Source organism: Patagioenas fasciata, chromosome 6 (genome assembly GCF_037038585.1).
Source record: "Patagioenas fasciata isolate bPatFas1 chromosome 6, bPatFas1.hap1, whole genome shotgun sequence".
In the NCBI taxonomy this organism is placed as follows: Eukaryota; Metazoa; Chordata; class Aves; order Columbiformes; family Columbidae; genus Patagioenas; species Patagioenas fasciata.
This window is the reverse complement of record NC_092525.1, coordinates 27569977-27596152: the sequence shown is the minus strand read 5'-3', so window position 1 is coordinate 27596152 and position 26176 is coordinate 27569977. Positions and strand designations below refer to the sequence as shown.

Genomic DNA, 26176 nt, shown 5'->3' with positions numbered 1-26176 from the left:
ATCGCTTGTTTTAAATATTTTATTAGTAGTATTATTTCCCTTCCTGTCCTATTAAACTGTTTTCATCTTAACCTACAAGGTTTGCTTCTTTTCCAGTTCTCTCCTCCAACCCACTGGGATGGGAAGTGAGCAAACAGCTGTGTGGTGTTTAGCTGCCTACCAGGTTAAACCACAACAACAGTCTAGCAGGTCGTGGTACAGACTTTTACAGCCACTGTGATACAGTAATTAAATTCTGCCGGATGGTATCATAGTGATTAAAACAGAACGTGGTTGTAGGGTATCTGTTGGTGTACATTGACTTGCTGCCCAATGGATGGATGGTAAACTAAGGCTGGCTAAGCAAGAGGTTGGACAGCAGAAAAAAAAGATTTAAATACTTAGCTGCTTTGATATCCTGGTGGCAATGAGCAGTAGCCAGCCTCAGCCAGCATACTCCCTTATTTTTTTGCACCATCAGACAGACCATGACAAGGTACTGCCAAACAGATTGCTGGTGAAGGGAGAGCTGCATTCTTGTTCCAGTAGCCCTTCCCTCTCTGATGTATAACAGTATAAGCAGCTGAGGAGATGCTCTGGTTTTTACCGTCCCCTAGCTTTTCTTGCTATTTAGGACAAATCAATTAGAACATGTATGGTACACCATGACAGCTCAGAACACCTACACTGTGCAGTACCTCTGCAACACACATGCTTCCCACTCTCCCATCCCATCGGTGTATGCAAGAGATGGACTCTTACGTGAACCTACCAAAACAATCACTACTGTTAAACAATCAGTTGGTAGCACGGAAAGTAACCATCATTGTTCATCTTCACCTTAGCAAGAGATTTTCCTTTCTCTCTGGGAGAGATGTGATTGCCATAGTCCCCGGTTTCGGCATCCTTCGGGTAGTTAATAATAGTTTCCTATTTCTGAGGTTAAAGATTAGAGCAAAACAAACACATGCGAACAATGTAAAATACCAGCATCCTACCTTCTCAGCAGTCATGTCCCTAAAAGCACATGACACCTGGGCTCCTTATCCTCCACTGATACTAAGTTTCCATCCAATGCTTTTTTAAGTTCTTGGGCCTGCCATTTAAAATTATAAAAATATTATCTGCCATTATCTTAAAGTACAGCCACTGCACCTAGGATGATGAATGAAAACTGGAAACATATTAGGCCACATTTCAAACAGTGTGAACTAACATAATTTCATTGATTCTACTGGAGCCAGATGGATTTACATCAGCTAAGAATACGGCAAACTGTGTTCATGGGTGAAATTATTTGCAGAACATGCTGCTGGCAAGCTCTAGCAGATTTTATAGCCACTCTCTTTATTGACACATTTCCATGAAAACTAATATCTCTGAGGAAAAAGCAAAAATGAGTATTTGGGAAGGAGATGGAATTTAGTTCTGTATAGCAGATAACAGCAACTATATTTCCAGGCAGATTTATTTTGGCTTTAACACTTAGAGAATGTGGAATGGAAATTAGAAAAAGCGTTTGGCCATTCCACTCAGCTGGGTGCATCTAAGTATTTAATATTAAGGATAGGTATTTTCTTTTATGTGGTAAACTGAAATAACTTGGACTCAGAATTAGCTCTTCTGTTCTACTAGGTATAAGCATCACTGGGTTATTTTTAGACTTTTGACCTAAGAGGCTGAGGTCTGCAACATTTTTTATCTAGCCAAGAAATCAGAATAGTTTCAAATGCTTAAATACGAAGGTGTTTGTAAGAGCTTCAATAAGTCACTGCATCCTCCTTTCTGTGTTTGAGTTCTGAGTGGTGCTGATATAGCCTGTAAATATTTTCAGTTGCCTCTCCTTGTTTGGAAGGAGATCATCTAGTAAACTACTGCATTTCAGAAACATTTACTGTTTATTGGGCAAGATAAGGTTGCTTGTGGCCCTCTCTCTGAAAGGGGTGGGGGAAAGGAGCGGTGAAGCCAAAAGGACCTACCTCACTAATGTCGGGCCTCAAAAGGAAAATTGTGCATCCATCAGGCAACGTACGAATCAGATACAGGCTGAGATACAAATCAATCAGTACTGATCCTGTAGTTCTTGTTCGTATTGAGCAGCATTTTACTTCACAGTAGTCCCCATTTAAATAATCAGAATATATAGAAATGTGTACTAGTGTGTGAACACAACAAGTCTTATAAACATGTTAATAATTAAATTTAGTGCTTTAGTGCTCTTGTTTTTGGGCTGGCTTAGTGCAAACAGTGGTCAATTCTATGACTTGCACACTTTCTGTGAGTCTTGGAAAGTCCTCGCTCCTGTGGGAAAGGGAATTATGCTGCCCTTCTGGATTTTCTTTTCTTTTTTAATTTCAGGCTCTCCACACTGCTTGGAAGTAGGCCACTGAGAAAGCAAAGCAAACATCCTCTCTGTGCCTGGGTTTTGCTGTTCCCCACTAGATATATTATATTCAGCTGAGGAAGATGAGAAGCTATTTTCCCCAATTTGCCATACTGCCTGTGGGAATCTAATTCAATTTCCTCCCAAATTTAGCAGCAAAAACTAAACAGTAAAGAATAAAGTTGAAGAGGCTTCTGTAAATCTCTAGATTTTAAGGTACTAAGGTGCAGCAGGATTACTGAGCGCAGGTTAAACTTCTTTTCTAGCCACAAAGCTACTTACAGATTTAAGAAGCTTAAAAACCTGATCCAACATTAGTCCTTGCTTCGCAAATCAAAGAATAATATATCTACCTATACAAAGTTATATTTGTTATTATTGAATTTTTTTATCCTTTATTATTGTTGTAGCCCCATTCCACAAAGGAATCTTTTTTTTTTCAGTGGGAGATTATGATGTATTAAATAAATTCAGGAAAAGGGACATGGAAAAAGACTGGTGACCAAATGTGTTTCCAGAAATAAACAAATGAAAGGACTCCCATCTCATTACTCTCACTACAATGGCTACATTTTACCAGAAGACCACGGGGTCGTATTCCAGGAAAAGATGTAGTACCTTTTTTGGGCTTGGATTCTGTACAGCAACATGGGCCTGAGATGTTCATATTGCTCAAAACATGCTGAATAAAAACTGGAATTTACTATTCTGCTTTGTGCAAGCTGGAACATTTGTTCAGCAGACCTACTTGCAGCCAGCAACCCAGGCCATTTTCTGATTGCCAGTGTATGTAGTTTTTTTCACCCTTTTAGCTCAGAACTTCTTCAGAAGTCCCTGTAGTGAGCACTGGTAGCCCAGATTGCAGTAATTATCTTGTTACCTCTTTTATGTGTGTGTTCTCACTGCCTGTTCCATCCTCACAGAAACAAATTGGCTAACAATCATTTTATTTCTTCACAATAGCGTCCTTTATACTTGTTTTCATCCCTACAAATCTGCCTCAATAGTAAAGCTGTGTAGATATCCATTAAGCTTTGGAAATTATAGTAAGGACCAGCATACCTTTTTTTTTGACATGACATGGAAAAATCCTATGATATAATGAGCAATAATATCCAGTAGACATGATGTTTCTGAGGCTGTGAGCCTCTATGAAAAGATGTTCCACTTGTTAGAGAGATTTAAAGGAAAAACAGACTTACCTAAGTATGTCCATGGTGTTTACCTTGTACACTCAATGGTACAAGAGTTTTGTCATTTACCTGTACACAGTTTCTCAATCTGATGAATTTGTCTCATAAAGTGTCAAAAAAAAAAAAAAAAAAGGAAAAAAAAAAAGAAAAAGAAAAATTAATTATTCAGATGCAAAGTTGGTTTTACCCAAAAGATTTCATGGTATATTTAAAAGATGCTTATATTTTAATTTTTGCTTTCTCAACTGACATATTTTCCTCCTTCATGGCTGGGGTGTCACTTAAAATGTATTTACAACATGGAATTTTCATCTTTGTCTACATTATGTTACAAAACTAAATCTCACTGGCACAGCTACCTCAAGGTCATTAGTAAGTTTAAGAGGCAGAATGTAGATGACAGCCTTAACACGATTGATGTCATGCTAAGCACAGCCAAGTCCTTTAGGAGATCTGTAACAAGGTGCTGGAGGTAGTTGCTAGCACTGGGGTGCTGACTAAGGTTCCTAACATTGCTAACAGAGTTTTAAAATGCCTAATTAAAACTGCACAGGGTGGTATTTTACTTTGTGTGTGCACCATGTTGTGTGGGCAGTAGTGTGAAGAGCAAATGTCCAGACTCCTCTGCAAGTTCAGGCTTTACTCGCCTGGGAGCAGAGAGCAGACTTGTGGCATGTAAAAGTGAAGAGTCTGTGCAGAGGGTTACAAGTTGGTTTTAAGTTGATTTTCTAAACTTTGATGATGACCTAGAATGATCCAAAGATGTATCTAAGTGAGGAACATATGGCTAGTCGTTAAAAATATATCAAAGAGCTTCTCTTGTCTGTCTTTCTCATGAATGATCTCTTCAACATAAATTATCACCTCATGTGACCCCCAGTCTGTTGGTTGGCACTCACATGCAGAAGCATGAGGACACTACTAGCAATTACCTTTGTGATATTTACATCATTTTAATGTCAGTTTTCTGTATGTCAATAGTCCGTGAGGAATGCAGCGTGCCTGGGGCTTCTGCTCCCACTACAACAGCACTGCTCCTTCAACACACCAGAGTGCTTCCCGCCCCTTATCTGACTGCTAAAAATATCATTTCAGTTGCTTTATGACAAAATAATGAGTCTGTCAAAGATGAGCGGTCAGAAAAACAAATTTGTTCTCCCACACAATTAGAGTTTATAGCGTTGGACAGCGATATCAATCTCCAGCAATTCAAAATTGAATTTGCACGTTGGATGGAAATGTGTACTTGCATGTGCTGTAACCAGGGTGCTTAGGAAGACTCCTCTCAGGTTGAACTGGAAAGATAGATATCAGCTGAGCTGTGGAAACATCGGGATGCTTCAAAACGCAGATGAGTGTTGTGAGGACATGGCGTTCACCTCCACAAGCTCTGCACTGACAGAGCTGTTCCCACAATGATCAACAATAAAAGACCTGGAAAACTGTCCCCAGGTATAACAAGCAAACATCTGTTCCCTTCAGGTAGAAAGCTGTTCCAAGGCCTGTATCTCCCCATACATAACCTAATTGCCTATGGAGTTGCTGATATTTCTAATCATGGACTTCAGATATTCCTTGTAAAGATGTAACAAGGCATTAGACATCAGCAATGCCATTTATGGTGAGCATATACTGTATCTCAGAACTGCGCTTTGGCCTTAACATTTAGTTCATCCTTATGTGGGATTTTGCCCTTAGGCTGTTTGCCAGCGCAGTGCAAAGGCTGCAACATACATCCTCTTACATTTGCCATACCTTAACCTGTATTCTCAAACCTGCTCTGCTTTTTACAGCCCCCTCACTCATCCCTTCCCAGTACACGTGCAAACCCACTTGACGTGCCAAGTAGCTGCTACCCACCCACTGCTACCCATTTCTGGGCATGTATACATAATACATTATAAAGCACTTTGACTTTTCTTTGGATTTCAAGAAACTGTATAGGCATGAAATATTGTCATCTGGAATTTAGCACACTGGATGTGGAAGCAGTTCTTTCGGTTTTCAGAACTTCTCCATTCTTATGCAGCCATAGTGACCTCATTCTTCTAATGGAAACATCTACAAGGGCTATGCAAAATTTTGTGCTTAATGTGTTTTGTATGTAAATCTAATTAAGCTTTTTTTTTTTTACTGTCTCAGATTTAAACCAGTAACAGCTAGGAACCACCTTTCAAAGTAAGTGTTTAAAGACATTACAAACAATACCAAGGATTTTCAGTAATAGTTTATTATAATGGTTATTCATATAAGATAACAAAATATTTTCTTACCTCTGGAGCAGAAAAGAATGGTAGCCTTCCTTAAAAAAATATTGAGACAGCTGAAGGACTCTGAACTTGTGCAGTCTTCCATAGGAAACTGATTTCCACATCCTGACAGTGATTTGATAGAAACCCAAGTCAGTTGCACTGGATCAGTGGTGCCCAGCTGATTCACGATTATCTGAAATGCCTAAATGTCCAGGCTCTGCTGCTTTGTTTTCACACTGCTCATAGTCCAATATATCTCGCAAGCATAGTTCTCTTCTGGTCCATCTGGATGGTACTTTTTACCTAAATAGTTTTCTTTCTGTAACCTTAACTATTTCAATTTTTCTTACTGCTTATCCCACCAGTAGAAGTACCTTTTTATTGTACTCTAGTCATCTCTCAGCTCCGCTACACACATTTACCTCTTTCGTTCATCCATCCAGATAAGTCTGTCTCTCAAGCACAACAGGCATTTCTCTTCTTTGCAGAAGTCTCTGAGATTGTCCATACACACACTCTGATGAGGTCCCTGGCACAGATTGCCCAATTCCTAGTGCAGCCTTCCTGAAAAAACAGAAGTATACAAAATTTTATTTCCCTGTTTCAGCAAAAATGTCTCTCCGCATGCAGCACAGAATTTGATATTGGCTTGTTTTTCCCCAGACATGGTACTGCCTACCTCATGTTCAGTTTGCTTTCCACAGATGCTTTTTGTTCTCTTTCAGTTTTAGCACTGCCTGAGTTTTTCACTCATTCAGTAGTCAGCTACGTCCTTGATTTGTTGTGGAAATCACAATTAATCTCTCTGAAATCTGTGAAGTGACCTCAGCAAAAAATTGGTGCAAGAGAGGCGAGAATCAGTCTCTGTGGTTCAGACCCCTGAATGTCTTTTTTCTGCTTATCCTACTGCTCTTTTACTCCCTGTGTATAGTTACTGACATCGCCAAGAACAAGAACAATAATTTAATCTCTCTAGATTTCATCAATCTACAGATTTTTTTATACTTATATAATTTTAATGATCATAAACTAAACCTAACTTTTATGTTGCCCGCACACTAAGAAGGCAATGTTTTTTGCTCCACATTGTCTGACCTTTTACAGTTTGGGTTTGTTGGGGTTTTTTAAACATTTGTCTTTTTGCCTGCTTTAAGTAGCTCTCATTAACTCTACATTTGACATTTTTAATAGAAATGTATTTTTTTTTTATCTTGATCTTTGATCTGTAGCTAGTCTTGTAGAAAACCACAGTGATCACATTTGTTCCTTACTTTCTTCTGCTTGGAAATTGTACACAGCTAAATTTGAATTATTCTGAAGGTTTTTAGGATTATGTAGCAGTATTGGCTCTTGTTTTGCTACTTGGTTAACGTTAGGTTTTGGCCATATCCTCTGCCCACAAATGTTTTAGATCAGTCCTTTATTTTCTTCAGTGATCAAATTTGTTGTTTACTCTCATTCACTTTAAATCATACTCCTAGAAGGCTACACCTCTCTCCTCATTGCTGTGGTTTTTTTTGTTGTCATTTTGGATTGTTTGTTTGTTTTGTGGGGTGGGGTTGGGGGAATTCTTTGTTGTTTTCTTATTTAATTGGAGGGAGTAGAAAGTTTGCTCTCTTTTCTCTTAAACATGGTATTATTTGGAATTTTCTTTTAAGTTAGGATGCAGCATTCTAGAAGATTCTGCTGGGGAGGCTTTCACAAATATTTATAAAGCATCCAAATAAGTAAATTTGCAGGGATTGAATGAGTCCATGATTATTCTACTGGTTTAGGGCAGGAAGAGCCATTTAAGCAATTCCCACATTTCAGAAGGCTGAGATATCCCTACATCGTCTGTTTTATGTGTTTCTTCTGAATGCCCATATGAGGGCTGATTGTGTTAAATCTCAGTTAACAGGCTTTTAAATTTAACAGAAAGTCCCCAAACACTTCCACCAAAAAATGCATTTTGCTGTTTTTCTGAAAACTTGCCCATATTTGTCACAAACATAGACCTCCAAAATCTGTAGTTTCCCTTTGTCTGGTGATGCTTGGTGGCTAAAACTGGAGAAGATGCGGAAACCCTGCCAATCACCGTACAGCGTAGGCCCTGCTGTGTGGACCGCAGAACAGCTGCCATGGCACAATGCCACCACTCTGGGCTGAGAAGTGTTTCTTCTGCAGCAATCTTGCCCTAAAAAATTAAAAAATTGGGCACCAGAACAGGCAGTGGAGCTCTTCTGTGCTGGCTGTGCTCTTGTGCCTCGGAAATAAGGAAATGGAGGAAGCAACATGTGAAGAGGTGGATCACAGTGGAGTTAGGGAATGTGGCAAATAAAAGGAAATCAATATGCATGAGAATTTATGGGAATTGTTTGTGTATGCGTATATGCATTCATACATATATGCATATGTTTTATATAAATATATATATATGAAGAGGCATGGGGCAGGACTGGATAGAAGCAGAGGGAGATGGAGAAGGCCAGAGTCCACCCAAGACTTTTAACCATGCAAAAAAAACCTGGGGAAGTGTGGTTATTAAAAGAGCTGTGCACATTCACACCAATTAGCAGATGTACTTACATTTATTTTCCCCCACCTCAGTTCCCCCACCAATCTGCAGCACCTTTTCAGAGCCCTTGGACCTCCAGCTTTTCCTCAGAACCAGCTGCCATTTTCTTCCTGCCCAGACCAACTGGCTGCCTCTGACACCGACGAGTCCCTCCAATAAAACAGAAATCTCCCCCTGAAAGAAATCCCATCGGTTCCTCTCACTGATTCTAATGACTCCACAGACTCTCCTGCTTCTTTCTTCTCTGACTCTATTTTCTGGTCTTGTCATTATTGTTTGTCTCTCCCGTTTGGAAGTCTTCCATTTTCATATTCCTATGTACAGTAAAACCACCTGTTACTTTTCTTAATAGCAGTGTCACTTACCAAAATCTTCAGTCTCTACAGGAACAGGCATGTCTCATCCATTGACACCCAAACAGGCATCTTTCATTCTGCAGTGGCTCGTCATTGAAAATTTACTTTACAACTGATGTAGTCTTTAAACATCGATATTTTGGAAATGAAATAAAAATAAATCACACTTTCTTTTGTCTAGCGTATTCAATACATTTTGTTAATTTCAATTTGAAAGGTGCTGAACATACTTTTCTTTAGAATGAGCATCAGTCAAATAACAGCAGTTTAATCTACCTCATTTCTAGCATTGAGGAGAATGCTCCACCATCTACCGCCTTACAGATTCTTGTAGATTTTCTCCAGCAGCCACTTATGACAACTGCAAGATTGTTTTACCCTGGGGATACATATGTATGTGGCCAGTTGCTTCAGGTCATATTCCCTCCAAATGGAAGTCAGCTTGACAGCTGTTAATTTGCACTTGGCCATTCCATGTGTTGTTTCGCTCTAATTATTGGTCACTGTATGGAACAGGTGACAAATGCCCACATGAGAACCCTTTAAATTACTAGATGTACAATTGTTAGGAGAACAAACAGACAGCGTCATTAAACACTAGTTTTCTCTCCAGACCCAAATAGAAACAGATTTTAGCCAGTTTTGACATGCATTGGAAAGGGATGGAAAAGGTGACAACACCTTACTGTTTATGAAACTAGCTTCCCATTCTGTAAGTGTCCTAGTTTCAGGGAAAGAGGGGAAAATAAGGAAAATACAATTGTTCTAAGATCAGATGCAGAATTTGGTTTATCTGATGATTATGTCACAAGGTTCAATCAGGTGTTCTTTCCTAAGTAAAACTAAAAATGCCAAAAAAAATTCCTCTGATCTCCAGGCTACCACAAGCATATAAAATTAAAGCAGGCAAAAAAAAAGCTTTTCTGAGCAAAAGAGTGCTAGCTGAACAAGAATTGCGAAACACCATTATAGTGAGCTTGCCTTCTACTGAAGTGTGGCATTGCAAAAGATATTTAATTGAAGTCTGTTTTCTCAGACTCCCAGGGCCTAATTTGGATCTTAGTTTGGGCCAGATTCTCTAAGGACATAAGCAGAGGATTTGGTTTTGTTCCTGGGAGTAGTGAGCAACTATTGAATTTTTGCAAGATTATAGACCTGTCTGTAGTGAAAATTATGAATAATTTAGTTGATCTCAGTGGAGCTGCATTAGTGAAAACAAGAAAAGATTCAGCATCTTTGAGTCTTGGTGAAATTACTGCTTTTAGACCTGCATGAGCTGAAGATATTACAACATGCTGTTTGAGTGATGTCTTGTAAAGCATGCTGAAACAATAATACAGGTACAACACACAGAAATATAGTGGTTGCCATAGGATATGCTTTACTAAGACTTAATCTGAACTAAAACTCACCTCTAAATAATATCCCACTCTTTTTTGTTTCTGCCGTTTAAAAATAGGTGTAAGTGCAACCTTCATGCTACTGGCTGTAAAGAAGAAAACAAAAGACTACTTTGTGAATGTGAGCATAACACAACTGGCCCAGACTGTGGAAAATGCAAGAAGAATTACCAGGGCCGACCGTGGAGCCCTGGTTCTTATCTGCCTATACCTAAAGGCACTGCTAATATCTGTAAGTAGTACTGTATAATAAGGATATTTCATTGTTAGAATTCTGCCCCTTATTATGACTCTGAAGGAAGATTAATGCTGGCAAAAGTTTGTCATTTATTTATGAAACAATGCATATAATTGCATTGACATGGTGTCCAATTGTAAGTGTTAGTTGTAAGTATACATCATCTGTGCTCTCACGTGGTTGTAAATAACTTGCATGAGACCTGCGTGTTTGTATCCATAGACAAATCCCTAGACACTGTGCAGAAAGGACTAAGGAATGAAAAAATTACGACCCCTCACATAAAAACAGCACACAGAGAAGATAAACAAGTGGGAGTATCAGCAGTACTGCTCCAGCCATGGTGCCCTCAGCTCTCCATTCATACAGCCTTATTGTCTAGAGATTCAAAACAAGCTCGGCCCAACGTGTGTGCTGACGTCCTTGCTCATTTTCTGTCCATTTTTCCAATTAATAACTAAAGATCAAATGGTTGATAAAGGAAGTTTTTACCTGATGTTGACCTGCAGTCCAGAGTCACATGCACTCTTTTAGATTACTGCAAGTGTTGAAGGGGAAAAGCTGAGTTTTTGTATCTACTTGTTTTCAGCTAACAACACACATACTATTCCAGCACACTTCCATAATATTGAAAGGAAGTTATTGACAGTTGCATTTCCTGGTCCTGGACAGGACTGGGTCAAAAAGAACATGGTGCTGAAAGAGAGGGCACGAAGACAAGAATGAGCATCAGTTCTGCCTTTCATGCATGTATGAAATACACAATGATTCAGAATGCTCCTGAACTGAGTAACAGACTTAAATTCCTTTGAAAAAAGGATTGAAGAAGATGAGGATAAATCACCAAACCCTTTGACAGAAATTACTAGGTTCTTTTAAGAAAAGAGTCCACAGTTTTGCCCTGATTAAAAGCAAAACAGTCATTTTAGAATAATAGATTATAACAATTTACTGAAAAGTTATTTTGGAGAAACAGAGCTATGTACTGCAGTTGAATGAAAAGTTTAAAACCAGGAGCAATGTGCAATGCTCAGAATGTTATCTAAGACTTCAAAGCAGCAGCTGTGAAGAATCAAACCTCAAAAATAAATATTATAGGAAGTGGGACCTTATCAACTTATATGAGAGGGTAATAGACCAAGTAACAAACCATGAAGTGTGGGGGCATGAAATTATGATAAAATTCTTACTGAGCAGAAAAAGAATGAACTTCCAAAAAGCAGGGAAAAAAAATATTTTGTAAGAGTATTCACTTTTTCACGTTATAAAAAGTGAGTGTGGCTCACATAATTAATACTTCAAAGTTTGGAAAAAATCGTGAGATTTACCAGATTGGTTTGATTTATATATTACATATATATACACACATATGCACACATATTCACATATACATACATATGCATGTGTGTATATAAATAAATATCACAGAATCACACACACACACATATATATATATAACGCAATTGCTACCCCAACAATCATCTAAACTAGTGACAAGCTACTTCTGAACATGAAAACAGGTATCTTTCTAAATGCAGCTTGTTACGCCAGTTACTTTATTTCCAATCCAATGAGCACACACCAGATGGAACAGTGGAATTAGCACCCACCAAAAGGATGCCTGAAGCTTGTTAAAACAAATTTCAGCATTACTGAATTCCATCAGATATGCAGTTCCATCAAAAAATCACAATATTTTGCAAGTAACAGGCAGTATTTTACAGTTTTAATTATTATTTTTACTATTATTGTGATAGCATCATCAAAATGTAACCTTGTTTGAGCTGACAAATGCTCCACTTACCCTCAAATCCTGACTTCAGCAGTGATCGGCAGCAGGAATTTCTGGCAAACAGGAAGCAGTATGAAGGATTTCTTCTTTTCTTTCCCAGTTGCCAGCAATAAACTGGCTTTCTGAGCTGGACCCTCCATCATACCCGCAGGGGTTGGTAGCTGCTGAGTGGAGAGAGAGACCAGGCTGGCATTAGCTTGATCTCAGTGACATCTTATGGCAATACATTTCGCAGTTTAATGACACAATGAGTGAAATGTATTTTCTTTTGTTTCCTTTAAATGTTTTTCTATGGTTAAGCCTGTACCTTCTCAGACAGGAAGAAGCAGAAAATAATGCATCCGAATTTACATCCGTTGTACTATTTATCGTTACATAGACTGGACGTGTCCACTCCTCCAACCTATTTTCTAAATGACGAATCTTAATCTATTTAATCTTATCATATAAAAAAACATGCCACATCTCTGGTCATCTGTGATTCCTTGCTCTCTTCTAATTCTGTGATGTCATTTTTTTATTTGATGAGGCTAAAACTACACATGATGTTCTGGACATGAGAAAAATATGTATCTTTTACAATGGCATAAAAAATGTGTCTGTTTTATATTTTGTTGTTACAAGGTAGGCCCTTGAGTCCTTTTTAAAAACTGTGCCTCAGTTAAAACATTTATTCTGGCATCAAGGCTGACATAAGTGACAGGTTATATGTTACAGTAGTTATTTCAGAAATGTCATATTTGACCTCCTTTAAAACACTTCTTGGGTGAACATCACCTTATGGCAATTCTTATTCTTTGAAATTATTTACATTATTTACATCTACACATTCAGATGATGACAAACATTGAGAAACTTCCTCGGATTTGGAGAATCTCTCTAAATTTCCTTGTTGTGAACATCAGTGAAAACAATTCATTTAGCATTTAATACATTTATACTTTGATTGTCTATCTACCCAATCACCTGTCTAGGAGTGCTCTTGCTTCTAGTGTGGTTATTAAAGAAAAAAAAAAAGTATTAACTTTTATGTATGTAGTAAGTTCTCAAAATACTGTGGTTTATATTTAACTTTACAGATTTTATACCTTTTTTTTTTTCTCTCTGTTTCTCCACTGAGATGACTTGCACTTTGGAAGGGTGTCTTCCCAAAATCATTTTCATTCTGCTTTTTTGGATTGAGTGTCAGGTTTTTTTGTCTGTTTATAAGATCATTGATTTTTTTTTTTTTTTTAATTGATGAGTCACATACGATTGTTCTGAGTTTCGCATACACTTTATCCCTGGCTTACTGCCATGCTGTTTGCATTAAATCTTTTTAGCTGTTCTTTTCATTATTTGTTTAACTAACTTCCTCATTTTTATCTGCTCGCTCTCTGAAAGTTAAATATTACTGCAATGGAGGTTTTTTAATCCTTTTTCTTCCAAACAAGTATGTTGACTTTCAATCCAGAAGTGTTTCTCTGATAACTACTTCTTGAATCGGATCCTATGTGATACTCAGAACTAAATCAGCTTCTCTTCCAGTGGGTTGTCTGATTACTTGCTACGAGCAGCAATCATTTATGGTATGCAAAAGTTTCGTTTCTTTTTTCACTACCTGATTTAATGCCGCATACATTGCGGCATATTAAATTTTGCGTTATTGTGTGAACTCTGCACAGCCAATGTAATATCACTTACCGTGTTGCATTTATGTCACCATTTCCATCGTGTGGTCAGCAATGCAGCCCCAGCATTACACTCTCCCTGGTCAGGTGTGAATTCTCTAAATAGTTGCTGGAACATGTTGATAGAATTACCTTATCTGATTTGACCCTAAACTTCCCTTGATAGATTACTTTAATTCCCTGGGGCCACTTTGTATAATCCAGTAATATAGTGCCCCTTTGATTCTCTTCCTTCCTCCAATTTTCGGAGTCTATCTTTTCCATCTAAGACCAAAATATTTAAAATTTTAAATGGATTTGATTTTTTTTTACATAAGTGTGCTTACGTAAGATACAGCTAAAAATAGTTGTATAAATGAAACACACAGTATTTTTTTTTCCCACAAAATAAAAAGATCCTTTTTCTTGAGATTAAGATACTCTGGATTTAGGAAATTTGCTCAGATTCAACAAGTAGCATAATGTCCATTTCCAAATCTTTCCAAACTGGAACTTCTCTTGTTTCCACTGATCTGCTTCTGCCATTTTTTTGTGACCAATAAGACTTTATTACACCTTTTCAACCTCCAGCCTATGAAATACAAGACCATTCTAGATTATATTCCAGTCATAGCCTAAATCTTGATGTAAAGCTGTTTTCTGTATCCTTCTCATTTTAAGTCAAGATGAGTTTTTCAGAAGAACCCAAAACAATTTTTCTGTGCTTTGCTTGTGAAAGACACCAAGTACTCCGTTGTTTACTGGCACTGACAATATTTCCACATTTGTCTCCCACATAGCATTTATTTTATATTTTCACTCTATCTTATTGACTATTTTCTGATTACATTTATTCCCTCATGCTGCCACATTCTATGGATAGTTTGTTCTGCAATACGTTTTGACACTCCAAGTGAACTTATTGAATTTCTCTACACTTGGTATTAAAAGCTAGCTTTTCTCCTCAGCAGTCGTGTGTCTGACAGCATTAGCCCTATTCTTCCTCCTGTTGTTTAGACCATCTTTGGCACTTATGTTCCTTGCTCCTTCAGACAGAGCTGTCTAAGCCTGTGCTGGGCTGCCACCCGTCAAAGCCTGCTCGCTTTTTATCAGTCCCTCCACAACCAATAACCTGTTCCAGAAGTGCTTGACACTCGGCCAAAACTGCCTCCCAGCTGTTACATGACTTTCCTAATTTCATAATTCAACATGAAACAAAGGATTGAGTGAGGCACAGGGAACACTGGTGGTTCTTTTTGGTCAACAGTTAGGCAGAGACTCTCAATCAGTCTACCAAATCGCTCCTGCAGTGAGTCCCCCTCTGTGATATTACGGTTTCTGTCTCAGCAGCACACCCTTAATCCTGCCTGAATGGGAAAAGACTTACGAGGCATCACTGCAGCACAGCTGCCACTGAAAGAGTTTCTGGCAAGAAATGTGGCACTTGAAGTATTGTACTGATTGCCCTCATCTGTGTTTGTAGTTTTCCCCATGAATATTTGCTGACACAAAGCCATCTTGAAGGACCAGGGTAAACAAAGTTGGCCAAGAGACTGTGTGATGGCAGACTTTCTGCTCAGGAATCTAAATAGCATGTATCCCTGCAACTGAAGAGACCACACATCCCGCTGTCCTGTCAAAGCAGATTCACAAAGTAGATAGTGTTCCATTTTCTACGGATCCCATTCTCTCGAACAACTGGAAGGAGCTTTTCAGTGCCTACTTTGATTACTGAAGTAGAGGAGGTGATCCTGCATGATCTCGATTTGAAGGCATGGGGCACTCCAGCTCAAGAGAGAAAATGTTGCTCCTTGATGATTTTGCTAACATCTTCCATAAAGAAACAGTAAGATATGGATGCCATACATTACAAACAACAAAGCTCTTATTGTTCCTATTTTATATTACATATTAATTTTGGTTCCTGAAGCTCACAGAAGACATAAAGCCACAGGAAGATGTCACACAAGAGCTGTGTCAGACTGGGAAATTTGGCAGTAGGGGCGAACTGTAGTGTATCAAGAGTACTCAGGAAGACAGAAGTGTCAGGAAAACCTGCAAATGATAAACTGACTTGCCTCCAGCTAGGTATCCAGTGCAATGGGCAACAAGACATTGCAGGTACATACCTAAAACCCAATGCACTATAAATAACATGTGCTGTATTTTTTTTTTTTATGAAGCTTGAAAAATTATGCTCCAGCACTCTGTCCTCTTGCATGACCCTGCTGAGTTTGTTGTTTGTGCTGGTTATGGTGGCATCTGTTGCCGGGAGATTAATTCCTTCCATCCCTGTCACTGGTTTCAAACAACTCTATTTTTGCCGTATACCGTAAAGAGGAGCAATGAAAGATGTTTCTAGTCCTTAAGCAGCAGTATGTGAAGACAAAGTGTCTTTTAGAAGATACTCAAGGTTGTAGAAATTATCTGAGTTTTGGACTTTCGAAGTTGCTAATATCTAATATTCTATCAATTAATTATGATTACTTGAAAAAAATCACTAAAACATCATGACGAAAGGTCCAGATTTTAAAAGGAGTTACCCAATAAACCAATAACTGAATGTTTTCTCTGTCCTATTTATTTGTGGTGATATTGCTTGAGAAAGCAGGGGAGGAGGATAACAAACTTCATCTAAGCAATTATTTTTCTGGATATTGAGAATTTTTCAATCTTTACGGAGCAAACAACTGCAAAATTTCCGGTAACAGGAATTCTACGACTCTTGCAATGAAACACATGCAAAATTGTGGTTTTCACTGTCTATGTTCCTTTGGCTGAATACAGGTTTGAAAATACACAAAAAGTTTACTCCTGTGATCATAACAATCACTCCCTTTGAGGGATCAAAAATCCTACGTTCCTCCAGCTTCTCAGGGCTTTAAATTTTACTAGAGAACTTCTGAAACTGATGCTGAGTATCTGATGTTGCAATCATGCGTTGGTGGAGGAGCTGCAAAGGGAAAAAGACCCACTGCAGGGAGTGCTGTCATGCTGCAGCACAGATAATTCTAGCAAAAGATCAGATGTGGCATTAATAACCCTGCTTTGACTCTTTGCTATGGGATACAGCTCTATATTTTGTTCCTGTTTAAGAGTTAAAATGTGAGGTGTAGAGTGCAATTACAAGGGCATCTCCTTTGTCAGAAAAGCTCTCGCACAGCTTTGATCAGCAATTAATATGAATCTAAACTTGCACTGCATTTATTCACTATTGTATCCTGCCATGTCTTCGTAGGAGGCAGTCTTAATTCTCAGTCTCTGGCTGTATTCCCTTCACCTGGATATTTCACTAAGCTCTTGCTGACACTTTTCCCCTGAATGTGAGCAAGCTGTGAGCTGGGTGTAGTGTTTTGGTAGCAGCAGGAGCCTGTCCCTGGTTCCCTCTCATACAGCAGCTACATGTTCTGCCTGTGGTGAAGAGGTAGAGAAGCCTATGAAAAAGATGGTAGCCAAGGCAGAGTTCAAAGAATAATTCCTTCATCTCACACATGCTCCCTACTCAGTAAAAAAGTGCAGCCTGGCTGCATTAATTGCGCTGCTGGTGGGAAGGGCAGTCAGGCATTGACAATGGAGATAATAAGGGACTGCAGGCTGTGACCCACCCCAAGACTGGAAGCAGCAGTGTGGCCCTTCTCACTGAAAGGCTGACGCTGTTCCTTTGTGTTATGGGTTTCACACTGACACAAACTATAGAAGGAATAAAAGACTTGCTTTCTTTGCTAGCATCTGATTTGCTTTTTTTTTCCGTTCTCAATAGTCAGCTCCATGGTAGCTAACAGCTAAAACAACCCATTTCTGGAAAAAAAGGGGAAGGAGAAAATTACAGAGCAGATGCAGAAGACCATATGAAAGGAAAACATCAGATATTTTACTCTCAAGTAGTGCATGTATATTTAGATGAACTTAAGTGAACATGTAATATACCAAACCACCATCCTCAAGTCAAGTCAAAAATAATAAATAGTATTAGAGACTCTTCTGCAATGTTTGCCATTTCAGCCACCCCTGAATTTTCTTTGCACGCTTTACTTGCTGTTTCCTCACTACAAAACTGTTACCATTAGTAACCATCCCAGTGATTTCAACTGGAAGAAAACTTAGAGCGTTGCTTCGGTTTAATAACTGAATATACATAAATGCAATCACTTCGTTTTATTTACCCTTTATGTCTAGCTGAACAGAGCTGTGCATCAAGGGAAGTAATGGGATTCTTCGTCTCTCTCTATATTCTGTTCACATCATTTCACTGCTGCAAAGTACTCACAGATTTCAATGGAAGGCTGACTGGAAAGGACCCATGTCATATAACATACCTGTTCCCACCCAAAGGGCCAGCGGGGTGGGATGAGTCCCGCAGCCCGTTGGTGTCCCGGTGGTGGTGCCACGGGGGGAACTGTGTGGTGGGGTCCCCACCTGCCACAACACTGACAGAGGGGGAAAGGCAGAATCCCACCTCCTGTGCCTCCTTACCTGAGTCTTGCACCAAATACAGCTCAGGTGAATTCAAGAGACAGCCTCAGTATGTAACTCCAGATATCACAGGAACACTCTTCCTAAGAATAATTTTCTCTTCATATGTGCAGTTTTTATAGAGTGTTAATGTATCCTGCTTTGTGGCCCTACATACCCAGTTCTTTGCCATACAAACTTAGAAGTGCCATTCTCACTCTCGTTAGCAGAAAGAGCATAAAGTAGTGCACTATCAAGGCCACTCACCACACACAGAGATACCTGGTATTACAAAAATCAAGCTGTTTGCAGAAGATCACACCAACCCAGAAACTCTGAACAGAAATAGCTAAAGAGCTTTTCAAACAGAACCTGAAGACAACTTTGCAAGGTTAATACAGAGCCCTTCAGGCTAGCAAGCATCTCGTTTTCATTATTCTCTGCCCAGGAAGCATTTATCACTGAATTCATTGAAAATTTTGAAATGCAGTAAAATGAGGAGAGCAGGCTTGCAGGAAAGCCTCTCCCTTCGCTACAATCTGTTCAGGAGGGGAAGGAAAGGATATTTGTGAGTGAGTGTAGGAGAGAAAGAGGTTTGAGGCGGGGGAGCATACCCAGAGGAAGTACAAATACCATTTTCACAGTGAAAGTGTGAGTGCGAGAACACAGGATCTGTATTTTATCTAATATTTGTGCAGTTTCCATCAGTGTATGAAGCAAAATTACTCCTGCTAATTTAAAACGGCTACAATGACTTGCAAAAATGTAAACAAGCTGCTATTGAAACTTCAGGGAAAATTATTTGAAAATTTGATTGCCTTTTTAACATTTAAGACAAAAGAACAGAAGTTCTCTTACATTATCCTAACTGGAAAAAAGACTTTTTTTTACATTTAGAACTCTAACAGCATTGTTGTATTATGATGATATTTTTATTTAGCTTTTAATACCTCATCATTCTACAATTTTGGACAATACATGTTAATCTCAGCAGATGTAGAAATAATTAAGTTTGTAAACATCATCTGAGTGTGGGGCTCAGTTAGCAGCAGGTGCTGTCTGCAGTGCAGTGTCCAGCATTGTGCCAGACCAGGGGTTCCATAGCATTTGAAAACAGAGAGCTGCAAGTCTAACATATGCCCCAGGACTGATGTGTTGAAACACAAAAGACCTCTTTATGGTTGCCGTCCTGCAAATGCAATTACTTCAGCATTGTCTTAGGATGCCACAAGTCAGAAATGTTCCCAGCTTGGCTCTACCACCTCGCTTACAGTGAATATCATTTATCTCCAAGACGTTCCTTCGCTCCAGTTTGCTTAATTGCAGAATGAGGTCCATACCGTCTCACAGTAAGAAGGAACTTCAAGATAGATGTTGAAAGAAGTACAGCAGATGTTTAATGGAGACACAGACAGAGTTCTGCAGTAAAATGCATGCCATCAAAGATCAATAGAACTAACAAAAGGCAAACTGTATTTAACTAAGAGGATGAAAATATCCAGGATTTAAATATCAATATGTAATTTGTGACTTTAACCCAAGTAACTAGCAATAGTGCCATTAGTAATGCCATTTAATTTAAAGAAAATGGCATTTCAGGAAAGATTTTGTGTCCATATTTTTGTGCTATACACCTTTCATCACAGACCTGACAAAAAGCTACATGTTAAGACTGCATCATGCAACACGAGATCCCACATTCCTAAACCTGCAAAGAAGTTTTCCTCCTCAGCAGCTCCACCTCTTCTGGTGAAGCTCACCTGCCTCTGGAATGGTTTTCTTGCATTAATTCAACTTAGGAATTGAAATGAAAGCAAGAGGAGGAAAAAAAAATCAATGAGAAGCTTAGTCAATATGACCAACCTAATGCATTAGATCGTTTTGCTCAGTTACCTTTTTTTCTATAGCTTAATTTAGATAACCAACAGGTAAAAGAGGAAAAAAATAACTATACACAGTTAATGCGACAGAACTGATTTAAGCAGCTGGCCAAAGCATTTAGCAATGCATCTATCCCTTGGTTATATTACTCTCCTAGATCTGCATAATATATGCATGACTGATATTTTTATCTAGAGCATTAAACCTAATAGCTGATTAGTTGAATTATAAAATTGTTCTGAAAAAATTCATGAAGTTCAGAGAGCTGGTGTAGGTCCCAGAAATCCCCATCTGTCAATACATTTTAGTGGTCCCTGCAGCCTCGTACTGAAAAATCTAAAGACTCTGCATTTATAAAGGACTGGGTACATATTGGTAGTTGCTTAGGTTTAACTATGTATTGATGTAATATTCTGAAAATTAGGAGGACATTTTTTTCAGAATCTTAGATGTAACAGCTCAGCGAACCACAGCAAACAGCTAACTATACTTTTTTGTTTTCTTTCTCTACAGGTATACCCAGTATTTCCAGTATTGGTAGTAAGTAATGAAACCAGTATTGTTTTGCATTGTCATTCAGCTTCTTGGATCTAATTTCCCACCATCCCTTTCTGTTGTCGATGATGTTCCTCTGAAAACATGCTCTGTAGTGCGGGGGCTGTGTATTTGCCTTCCTCTGTTGCATGGTCAGAGAGAATGTCACTCCTGACAACACATCTGCCTTCAACTGCAGATTTTCTGATCAATTCTGATCACAGAGGAAAACTGGGCACTATAAAACTGTTATACAGAGAATTAAGACACTATTTGTTGAGCATCTTTTCCCCAAAAAAAAAGTGTTGCTAATAACAGAGACATATAGGACCATTAATTTTCATGTGTGTGTAAATTTGAGGAGCAAATGGAAGAGTTTATAAATGGAAGAGTTATCATTTTTATGAAGTAGCTTAGCAAATGCAATGTATTTGCTGGAATCTTGGCATTAACTCCAGCAGCATTTGAACTGGGCTTTGCTCCACAAAATAAACAGAATTGTGTTCCTTCAAAAATCATGCTTTCCTGTATGCAATTAAAGCACCAAAATATTACACTTAAACTACAACAAAAGCATAACTACTATATCAGTGAAAGTGATTATTAAATAGAACAATTAAAGGGACTAAGTGCACAGTAGCTCAGCTCTGAGTCCAGCCGAGTTCCATAGCTGAGAAGTGCACATAGCCCCGTTACGTTAGCTGATTACAAATAAAGCAGGGAGATAGAAACGGGATCCTGCTGTGGTTGACTGAAAGAATATTCCCCATAGCTTTGCAGAGGCTTTAGACATGACTTGTGTGATGCAGGACTATCACAGTAGTAAAATGCAATTTGCCATACCTGTTGTCCAACTGAAAAGTTTCTAATAATTTGGATAAAACCGCCTAGCTTTTTATGATGCAGGGCCAGGGCTGTCAATTTATAAATTAGCTCAGTTTACTTAAGCTCATGAATGATGCTGATTTATTAAGCTCTAGACAGTAAGCTAAATGCCATCAAAAGTAGCCTCTTTGCAAATGAGAGGAGCTTTGACAGCTGAATGCTGCAGCATCTGTTTTGCAGCTTGAAATACTGAAACAGCATCAATAACATGCGAATGAAAGCCTTCAGTCTTAATAATGTAATTTTCCCACTGCAGTATCTCCTTTTGTATTGCATGACTGCAAATGCATAGTGATATGCTATTTTCAAAGCCTTGTGTTTATACACATATTTTATAACCCAAAAAATGAACTAAATTAAAGAGAAGTTTATATCACTGTCCTCAGGAATATTCCTGCCATTAATAGCAGAAATGGGATGAATGGGAAAATAGCTCTTTGGAGTTTGGTTGTGCTGTAGTTTCTTAGTACTGTGTTGCATGGACTCTATGGTTGTTTTATCACTTCACACTCCATACAGCCTTTGTCACCACATCTACCATTTCTGAGCATCAGCAGATGTTGGCCTTTGAAAACTTAATAGGGAAACTCAAATACCTTTTAAACAATGGTGACCTGAAAGGATGCATTGTTGACCTCCTTGTATTTTACACTGGGGTGATTAGTACAGTTTATCTGTTACAAATGGAGAAAATTCTGTTTAACATTCTATAGGAAATACAAGAGTTTCTGCAAGTCTATGCTTTATCTTTACTCTGCTGTAAATGTCTTGGAATAATATGAGGTAAAATTCAACATATTTCTTTGCCTACCTGGAAAGGATGAAGCATGAGCGTCTCTTCATGAGCACAAGTAAATACTGATACTCTGCTGTTTTTTTTTTTCATGTGTTTTTTTTCTTAAATAGCTCGTGGCGAAAATAGTTCTACTCGCACAATGTTCTGAAGATCTTTCCTATAAAACAGAAACAGCAGAATTATTGTTAAACAAGGATAGAACCCTTAAATTTATCCTAGTCTCTAAGAGAATTAACAGAAGTACAATTAACACATAAAAACAAACAAGATTAATTAGTTGTGGCTGCTTTAATGGATTCTGCATGATTTCTTCTTTTGTCTATGCTAATACGATGTTTGTGTTCATATCAGCAGAGTTTTTCCCCATCTGGGGACAGGAAGTCTCCAAATTACTCTCAGGAGATACAGTTTGGGTTTTATTTTGCCTGGCAGCAAACACTAACAGGGGGTTATTGGCTTCTGTGTGCTTCAAGCTTTTCCTAGTATAGAAAGAGGATGGCACTGGGGCAGGGGGTTATCAATACTAAACTGCCAGCACACAAAGAAGATGCCACTACAAGTGATGTTCATTTAACAATTTAAGACTGCACTGAAAGCAAGAAACAAGAAATTATTTACCTGTGTGCACATATATGTATCATTCTCTATTCCTTTTTTACCTCAAAGGATCTTGTGTTAAAGCAGCTCATCACTAAAGTTTGAACACAAAGAGTGGTCATTAAGTAAACATCCTTTCTGATCATCTAGGAGAAAAAGAGAAAAAAAAAAATCAGAGCTTTCCCGTTAAGGTCACTTGTACCTGCTGTTGTCTATCAGTTGAATAATAGGTTCTTTGATCATTTCCAGCATTCTTGATTCTAGCGCTGGCCTTTTCAGCATTTTTCAGCCATGTCTGGAAAAGTACTGGTGAAAGTTTTGCAATTAATGAGTCCCAAAACCACTTCATAATTTAAAATAATGGTTATATATAGTATGTAAATATTCCAAAAACTACATTATTTTACTTGCTAAAGTAGTGATTGTACCAATTTTACATAGACTAAAGCATCAAAATGTTCATTATTGTAACCAAATACCAAAGTTACTAATCTGTACATTTATGCCTTTGAAAAGCTGAATCTTCTAAACTATAGCTTCTGTCTTTATTCCTGTAAAGCGTATCTTCACTAATTATGCTAAGCAGTTTGTTATAAAGGGTATAATTAGATACAGGATAGGATAGACGTGATGTGCAAATAGCTCTGTGTGGGTGATTATCACCTTAAAGCCAACTGGTGGCAGATGAGCCAGAGTTTAGAGACAGACCATGCACCGAAGTGCAAGATACAATCACAATAATCAAATGGTATTTTCTGCTTTGGTCCTATGTTTTTGTTCTTCTTTATAGCCAATTTTAAATTAAGAGAACTTTTTTTTTTTTTTTAATTATAACAAATGCAAGACACAAAAGTGAAAAAAAAAATCTGAATGGGCACTTTTATTGTTTTCTTAACCTTGAAAGATCCAGTAGGTATTTTTCTAGAACGAGAATAGTGTCAGCATGCGTGTGTAGCTTTATTTATTTTACATATTTATTATGAAATGTTAATGTGGTAAATATATATTTTTAAAGGTTGTGAGAGCAAATACTAGTGGATTATTTTTTGTTTGTTTTATAGCAACACAAAGTATTTTGGACCTGATTTTGCTCCCTTGCAGTAACCAAGAAGTTTTCTCATTAAATTTAGTTATGGGATCAATGCCATGATAATGCCAAGCTCTGGACTAGAGTATACACAACACCCACATACATCAGCAGGATATAAACATGCATAACTAGGTTGTACATTACTTTCTATTATTATTTGAGGTCAAGTTTTACAGAGAGAGCTGTACTGTTGAGAGACCATTAAGATGTTTATCTCCTTAGAACATTTAAATATTGTCTTAAAACTATATTATTCTGGACATACCATCAAAATATTCTCCTTTCAATTCAATTTTATCCAAATCTGACTTCTTAATAAATAATACTGCTAATCAGGCTCCTAGTCAAAGACAATCGCCTTATCTAAGTAATTGATTACAGTATCAAGCCAGTATTTTTTTTCCCTCCTGTAATACCTTGAAGCACTCAGAATTTTTCACCATAACAATTGGATTTTCCATTATATTAAAACATTATTATGTGGAAAGAAAATACTTATACCCTACGTGGTATAATGCCCTCATTTAAACACTGGATCTGAAAGAATGTCAATAAAAGACATCATGAATAGTTTATTTTCCTGTTAGGAATCATAAAAAAGCCAGTTTTCTTCTGTATAAGTACGATTTTGCCCTTGAAGAGCAGTAAGCAGAGCACCTACGCTGACCCCAACACTGAGCAGAAACCATCTCTGTGCAGAGAGATTTCAAGTGCAGGGTTGGGAACCACCAACGCTACTCTGGGGAGCTCTGATGGGTTGGTGGGTGGGATTTGGGGGAGCTTTTGGTTTTGTTTTACCAGATCCACCAATTTTAACAGATAAGAAGAGCTATTCTCACCAGTCTAGTAGGCATGGCCACATACAGTTCAGTATTGATCATCCCAGTTTACCTTCATAATTTTAGATTAGTCAGAAACAATGTGTCAGTCAAACTGTCTTTTCAGTACTTTTTTTATTTGCTGTAATATGTGAGAAATTGCTTAGTGCACAGTTATCTTTGTTTTAACCATAAATAAACAATCAAGTGATAGGACACTATAGAAAGGAAGATATCAACATTTCAGTATGTACACATTGCATTTGCAATATGTAAGTTTAGCTACGGTTACTCAGATAAGTTTATAGAGAGTGGACATGATCTGCATAGATATTTTAAAATATAATTATCCACAAAGCTTGGAAAGAAATTGCAGGGAAGAAATGCACTTCTATACTTTACCCTCTCCTCTTCTCCTTCTGTCCCTTAGACATGTAATCAGTTTATTTCACAGAGTGTAAGGGAAGAATGAAGTTTCCAAAACAGCAAGCTGATTTTTAAAAAAGATCTTGATTTACTCTTCTTCATCAGTTGTGAATTACTGTACAATAATCCTAGTTGACCAGCCAATTTCAGCATCTTTGTAAGAAAACACAGAATCAGTCAAAATAAAAAGGAACAACCTCCACAAACTATAAATGAAATACTTTACTTATTTTTGTCATGAGAAGGTAACTAAATATTTCCTTCCAAAAATACCTGAATTCATTGCGCACTTCTGCAATCATTTTAATGGAAATACTTACAGTTGAAGAATATTCCCTCAGATCTCATTAGTTTGAGAATTAGCCAACACGTGTTAAAATCAGTGGATTTTTTTGGTGATATCTAAAAGTTTCCAGAGCTGGATCATTGGATATTTTTTTAAGCCTATAAAAAGATCACTTTATTTTACTCTAAGACAACAAGTGGACACATAAAGGACTAATTACATTTAAATTTTTCCAACAGTTAGAAAAGCTGTTATGGCTGAGGAGCTGCCATAAAACAACCACATCTTCACATTTATGCAGAATTCTCCTTTCTTCAAAGGAACAGGTATGAAACTTCCTACATTGCTCCAAAAAAAAATTGCCTAATATTGGCCAAATATATTTTTTAAAACTTAATAAAGGTGTGATTTTTTTAAAAAAAAACTTTTTCAGCATTTTTTCCCTTTTGATGGGTTGGATTTTGCAGTGTTATGAAAGTGCTGAAAGGCAAATTTTATGTGAGGTAGGTTATCATAAATTCAACCATACCTAATGAGATAGAAATTCTATAATAATGATAGTGTAATCTTTGCAATAGGTGACGGAATATGATCTGATATAAATACCCAGGT

The 26176-nt window shown here is 37.8% G+C and overlaps 1 protein-coding gene across 5 annotated transcripts in view; it reads left to right on the top strand.

The window, feature by feature from the left end:
- Positions 1-26176, top strand: part of NTNG1 (netrin G1) — a 163345-nt gene that overhangs the window by 92824 nt on the left and 44345 nt on the right. For all 5 annotated transcript variants that reach the window (XM_065842786.2, XM_065842780.2, XM_065842783.2 and 2 more), the window contains exons 4-5: positions 10180-10352; positions 20646-20672. In XM_065842786.2, coding sequence (XP_065698858.1) covers positions 10180-10352; positions 20646-20672 — 200 coding nt within the window. The remainder of the gene's footprint in view (positions 1-10179; positions 10353-20645; positions 20673-26176) is intronic.